We start from the raw sequence: 7,038 nt of genomic DNA, 5'->3' as shown, positions 1-7,038 counted from the left end.
AGACCAGACCTCACTAAAAATGAGGTCAACAAATATGCCCAAGTTTTTATAGGTCTACCTCTGTCTTTCTTAACATAAGTCAAATATAAAACATCCACTCTCATAACCGGATCATCTGATGGTCGACGGACCATCTGATGGTCAATGTTTAATATGACCAAATCATCTAAGACGATTCTCTCTAATTTTGGCAACACTTAACTTGGTTTTATGCTTCTTATTTAAAGGCCAACATTCTACACCATAGAGCATTGCAGGTCTCACCATTTTCTTATAAAATTTTCTTTTCAGTTGAAGTTGTACTTTTCTATCAGACAATAGGTTGGATGCATTCCTCCACTTCAACCAACCAACTTGAATTTTACTAATAACACCCCATCTCTATCACCATGACTTTGAACTATAGATCTGAGATATCTAAAGCGTTCACACCTTTTAATGATTTGATCACCAATAGTTACAACTCTGCCACTACAGCTACGACTACTAAAATTACATTACATGTATTTAGAGTTAGTTCTACTCAAACAAAGGCCTTTAGACTCCAATGTAGACCTCCATAACTCAAGTTTTTTCTGAACTCTCTCTAGTTTTATCTACAAGAAGGATATCATCAGCGAAAGCATACACCAAGGTACAATACACCAAGGTACATCGTCCACACCAAGGTACATCGTCCTGTAAATGTCCAGTGAGAGCATCCATAACTAAAGCAAAATGATATGGGCTTAAAGCCAATCCCTGATGTAATCCTACTGAAATAGTGAAATATTTGGTCAATTCTCCTTTTGTTTGAACATAAGTACCACCTCTAGTGTGCATATCTTTAATGATTTGAATATAAGTCAAATTAACATATTTCTTCTCTAGAACTTTCAAAGGATTTCCCTTGAAACCTTATGATAAGCTTTTTCTAAATCAATAAAAATCATATGGAGGGTTGTGTTAGGTAGTCGACAATATAAAATTTATCGAAAAAATAATGACATTGGCATGATTGTAGAAGAATTTAAATATAAAACTTTCATATTATGTATAATTATATAATTTTTTTCTTAAATTTAAGGGGACGAGAGCCTTGTCACCAAGTCCATCCCTAATTCAACCACTGAGCATATATTTTTTTCTCCATCTATGTTAACAGACTTCAGATAATAGTTTTTTTACCACTTTGGATATTATAGGCTGCTTTCCGGGCAAAAGCGATGGAGTATCACCCAGATCAGAATCCAGATAATAAAGGTAAACTCTTTTTATTCATCACTTATTTCTTAAAAAAAAAGGAGAATTACAAACAGACCACCCGAAACATTAATATTTATAAATTAAGCATCCAAATGATTTTTTTTAACTACCAAACAAACCGATGTATCATGCATGCCATGATCAAATTACTTAGAATTTGATAAAAATGAAAAAATATGGATTGGGGTTTTACCATGAAGAAGGGTGGTTAGTTTGTAAATAGCAAGATCCGGATGCTCTTTATGTAATTGCCCAAAAAACAAAATATATGGTATCTTATATTCGAGACTGAGTGTTGAACGAAATTCTTACTGTTTCAGGGGCTGCAGAGGCTAAATTTAAAGAAGTGATGGTATCTTATGAAGCCATAAAGTTAGAGAGAAAAATTGGGTGATGCTGATCACAATACACCATGAAATTTTTGCTGTGGAGTTTGCTTCTGTTATGAGGCAAGACCTGTATGATAATTTTTCTTGTTTTTCATCTAGCTGTTTTTTCTACATAGCTAGCCCCTAATTTTGTACAATTACGTTACATATATCTATACATTTATGTACACATTTGTTAAATATTATCTAAGTTTTATTGACCATAAGAAGCTTTTAACTATCTGCATGATTATCGTTCTTGCGATGCTGTTATAAGCAATGTCTGATTATGAACAAATTAAGGCTCCGTTGAGCTTTGCTCATTGACATTATAGAGTCTAATGTAAATAAGCTTTTTGTTTTTTGAAAGAGGATTTTTACTTATGTTTGGCTATTTATTATAGCAATGAATACAAAAAATAAATCAGTAAATAACCATCAAATAAATGAAAAAATTTTAACCTTCGTTGTGGCTTAAAAGCTATTTATTATTATAATTATATAAACACCATACATCACTGATTATATATAATGCAACGCCAATTAAGACATCTCAAAAAGTTATCTAAAAACATAAGCGAAAGTATAAAATAATAGATGGGTTGTATTTTTTGCTGGTAGTGGTGTCAAATTGGGTCTATGGGTGGAGTTCGAAATTGACCTGCCCTAAAATTATTTAACCTAAATGTTAAATGGATTAGTAGATCCAACCTGAAACTGACCTACCTTTAACCTGCATGCTCAAACCCAACCCATATAAAACATTCAGCATAAGGCATAATATCTATTTGGATCAATTTTGGAACATTTAAATCAACCTCCAGTCAATTTCAGGTTAACGGGTCAATTTCAATTTTGTGGGTCAATTTTGGGTTGGTGTGTCAACTATAAGCATCGCCATAAAAAATAAACGGGTTAAGAGATTTAACCCAAATCCAATCCGAAAATTTTTCAGCTCAATCCAAGCATGGGTTTTTTGAGTTGGGTTTAAGTCGAGTTGATGTGTCGGGTCAACTTTTTAAACTCGTAGCCCCGAGAACCACGTAGAAGTGAACAGCTCCTAACAAGTGCAAATGGAGAAACATTAAGCAACAATAACTCTATGACTATGAGAATTAATGAGAAGCATGTTTATCTGTTTAATTTATAATAATTACTCTTGAGAGTTGAGACTAATCACAAAATATGAACTAGATCATGCATTCCTCATTCATCAAACAACACTATACATTATTCTAAAATCACTCCCCTATCAACAAAACCACATCGACTCCAACGAAAGTTGAATTGCCAAAAGCTACTATAAATTCACTGTTCTATAGCTGGAGCAATATCTACTTTGCAGGTTCTCTTGTAATGTCCTGTTTGATTGCAGCGGCTGCAATGAACCGTATGCTTTTCTCGATTTGACTCATCAATGCAAAGCCGCTTCTTCTCAGGCCTACCCGGCGGACGATGGATCATCGGAGGGCGAACATTTCCAACCTCATCAACGCCCCGACACCGACTTCTCTTAGTCCATTCAATCCTACAATCTAATGGATTTATGGCATCAGAATATGTTCTTCTGTAACTTGCAACAGTGAAACACTTCTCTGCATACTCATAAACATCCTTCTTACATGAGATGAGCGCCGCCGCGGCATGAGAACATGGTATCCCATAAAGTTGCCAGTTGCGACACGAACAGGAGCAAGCCCCGATGTTCACTATATGAGAATGATCAGCCAATATGACCTCGAACTCGACTTCATCCGATCGAATCACTTGGTACAAAGCTCCAGACTGAATAGCCTCTAATAAGATTTTCTCAGCTGACGGAGCAAGCACAGATGTCCAGCTATCACCCTTCTCCCTCCGCTCATTAAACTCCTGTATCAGCCTATTATTTATGCTTTCAACAACCTGAATTATAGGAAGCTCATGGGCGTCCAAAATCCATTTGTGAAACCCCTCAGCATTAGAAAAAAGATGACCAAACCTCGAACCTTCAAAATAAACCACAGCCCAACGGCTGGGTTCGAATTGTTGGATCCATTTCGCTGCCTCCAAAGAGATGTCTTCGATTTCAGCCATCCTCTCTTTGAAGCTGGTAGTTGTGATCGAATAAGCTGCCCTCCAGAGAAGATTAACAAGCCTTGAATTCTTGAACTCCCTATTGATGCTTTCCGTTAAATGTTGCAAGCAGATACCTTGGTTTGAGGATGGAAACTTCCTCTTAATGGCGTCTACTATTTCTCTCCGGCCATCAGAGAGGATTGTTAGCTTAGGTATGGTCTCTGTGTTCATCTCAAGCAGCTTATGGAACTCAGATAAAAACCACATCCAGCTTTCATCAGTTTCTACGTCCACAACAGCAAAAGCTACAGGAAACAAGCCTCCATCAGCATCAAAGGATGTCACGGAAAGTAGGGTGCCGAGAAACTTGCTCTTCAGCTGCATTACACCAAGACCAACCAGAGGAAGACATCCATGTAAAAACCCATTAATGGAAGCACCGAAAGAAATAAAAAGCCGCTGGAACCAATTTTCAGACCCTACAGTAAGCACATGAGCAATACTTCCAGGGTTCTGCTTCTTTATCTGCTCACAATAATCAGGTAGAAGACAGTATCCCTCCTCAGAAGAGCCATATATGGCAGCTAGACCTCGTTCCTTTGCTCTCCAAGCTTGCTTGTAAGGTATAGTGATTCCATATTGCTTCTGAATGTCCTGTAATATGTCCTTCGGTTTGTAATTAACATCATATCTTAGCCTCTCCTCAATAAGATTCACAATCCAATCTACTGATGCTTGCTGATGACCAAGCTGCACGTTTTTCCCGCAAGTATGAATCCCTTCCATGCTCCTTATTTTAAAAGCTTGCGAATTTGGGAGCTTCACTGCACGAATGTGCCATGGACAGTCCGTCTTCGCACATCTCGCAAAGTATCGAAGTAAGTCGCTCTTTATGATCTTGAGTTCGAAATGTTGTGCAATGGCGGAGTCTTTCATAGCCTTTCGAAAACTCTTAACATCATCAAATAGTTGCCCTACAACAAAACTTGGATCTGACATTGCTAGTTTCAATCTCTCACAGTACAGATTGAACCCTTCTGAGCTGCATGCTTCATCAAAGAAATCCTGCCTAACCCAAAACCTTATACAAAGTGAGCTGAGGCCATGAGAATAGCTACTAACGGGCAAAAAGATAGCTCCCAATCCTGTAAACAAAATGTGAAAATTGCATGAGCAGCTGGATCTACTTCATTCGTGGGACATTTAGATGCATACCATCCAATTCCTATGTATTTACATATAAAAGACCAAAACTTTACTTTCTTACATAAAAAACACTCAAATATTTCACATCACATGAAAAATACGATCATTTTGACTTTTAAAAAGTGATATACAGCTTCTCATGCATAGGTAAGGTGGCATACCTGGTGAAAATGAAGTTCTCGTACTATATATATATATTATATATATATATAATGAAGTTCTATAGTGGTATGTGTGTACATCTTCCTTGTTCATTCTTATTTATAAAATATACTACAAATTAAAATTTCCCCCAAAAAAAAAATCTCCTGCCGCCGGAGTACTCCCCACATACAGAACGAGATGCAAAACTACAAGCTAAAATGGCTACTCCTATCGATACACAAAGAATCATGCCAATATCATGCGTCCCAACTCCAAATTATAACAGCAGTTGATGAACAGAACAAACATTATTTAACACATCAATTCTATCAGCAACAAAACAGTAATCTAGAAGACGAATACGACATCATTGATTATGGTTCTTGAGTTCAAATGGAGGAAATACGAACTTTATAGTAAGAATACCAAAAAAGAATCGGAAGGGAACAAGAAAATGGCTTCAAATCAACCCCCAGCTCCAGCACCGCGGAGCTCATCGGAAACACTACGGCGAATGAAACAAGTACAACAAGCGCATCGAGAACTGGGTTTTGAGAGAGATGGTGGCAGAGTTGGGACGCCGTCGAGGTGGCCGGAGGATTGGAAGAAGGTGGAACGGAGGGTAAGAAGAGCGGAAATGGATTTGCCGGGAAGCCCTACTGAGGTCGATAAAGTCTTATCGAAGAGGGGTAATTGGGTAATAAAAAGAGTAAAATGGGGTATTTTAGTCTTTTTTTTTTTAGGAGGATATGTTTCTTTTTTTAGTTTTTTTATGGGCATTTTACACGCTCATACTAAAACTCTCATAGGTGTTAAACAGAAAATTGACAAATAGTGGAATTGATTTGTGGCCGTTATAATTGATTTTGAGCTAGCTTGACTCAGAATTTAGTGAAGTATGATTTGCTCGAAATCGGAATGAGCTGGCTTAAAAAAGTTATTTGGATCCGACTAGCTTGAAATCGGCCTGACCCAACTCGATCCAAATGAGCTAGCTCAAATTCAGTTATTGCCATTCCAACTCGAAATCGGCTTGAATAATCTTAAAATCAAAATGAGCTGGCTCCAATTTCGTTATTTGGATCCATTCCAACTTGAAATCGGCTTGATCCATCTCGAAATACAAATGAGTTAGCTTAAATGGAGTTATTTTGATCTTTTTTGGCTTCAAATCGGCTTGATCCATCTCGAAATAGAAACGAGTTAGCTTAAATTGAGTTATTTTGATCTTTTCCAGCTTGAAATTGGCTCAATACGTCTCGAAACCGAAAAAAATTGGCTCAAACTGAGTTATTTGAATTCATTTCAGCTCGAAATCACCTAAACTCAACTTGTGGCATCTTATATTCAATTTTATTTAGCATTATTTATATATTTTTAATAAATAAATAAAAATCTTGAGTCAGTTCAAGGCGATCCGTGCACTGCTTAAAATTAGCTCAACAAAAATTCAATCCAAAGTTTAGGATCATAGCTTGACAAGTTTATTTCAATACATTCTCAATCCGAGTCAAAATTCAAATCAATTTTCAAACGTTTAACAATCTTTGAGTTGATTTCACAGCTCTAACTGTAGGCTTTATAAAATAGGAATTTTAAGTATGAAATATATAAATATAATAGAATTAAATGTTCGAATAAAATTCTTTTTCCTTTATGTGGAAGTCAAACAAGTTTAAAGAAAATATTTTTAATTAAAATAAATTATGATTGTGAAATTTTAATAATAACAGCTAACTTTATGAATTAAATATCTATCAATACATTTTGTTAATATAATATATATATATAGTTTTAACAAATTCAACCATAACAGCCCGTCTAGCTCAGTTGGTAGAGCGCAAGGCTCTTAACCTTGTGGTCGTGGGTTCGAGCCCCACGGTGGGCGATGATTTAACTTTTATCTTATGGGCACGTAAAATTCTCTTTTTATTCAAAAAAATATATAATTTAACAGATTTATTTCTTCGGTGCGTCGCTTTCTATCTGTGCTTCTCAGTGCCCCAAAGTCCCCAAC

At 36.3% G+C, this 7,038-nt stretch overlaps 1 protein-coding gene and 1 non-coding gene across 3 annotated transcripts; one reads left to right on the top strand and one right to left on the bottom strand.

The window, feature by feature from the left end:
* Nucleotides 1-2,163: 2,163 nt before the first annotated feature.
* LOC110035624 lies at nt 2,164-5,707 on the bottom strand. 2 transcript variants are annotated; one of them, XM_020739886.1, is made up of 2 exons: nt 5,432-5,707; nt 2,164-4,816 (listed from the first exon to the last, which is right to left on the bottom strand). In XM_020739886.1, exon 2 carries the CDS (start codon nt 4,668-4,670, stop codon nt 2,922-2,924), a length of 1,749 nt encoding a protein of 582 aa, XP_020595545.1. In that variant the 5' UTR covers nt 4,671-4,816; nt 5,432-5,707; the 3' UTR covers nt 2,164-2,921. The 2 variants fall into 2 exon arrangements, with proteins under 2 accessions (XP_020595545.1, XP_020595544.1); XM_020739885.1 differs by having other exon boundaries at nt 5,448-5,707.
* Nucleotides 5,708-6,836: 1,129 nt separating this feature from the next.
* On the top strand, nt 6,837-6,909 carry TRNAK-CUU. Its single transcript has one exon. It is a non-coding gene; the product is annotated as a tRNA-Lys (tRNA).
* Nucleotides 6,910-7,038: the final 129 nt, after the last annotated feature.

This window comes from Phalaenopsis equestris, unplaced genomic scaffold (genome assembly GCF_001263595.1).
Source record: "Phalaenopsis equestris unplaced genomic scaffold, ASM126359v1 Scaffold198594, whole genome shotgun sequence".
NCBI lineage: Eukaryota > Viridiplantae > Streptophyta > Magnoliopsida > Asparagales > Orchidaceae > Phalaenopsis > Phalaenopsis equestris.
The sequence above is the reverse complement of the archived record's forward strand: the minus strand, read 5'-3'. Positions and strand labels throughout refer to the sequence as shown.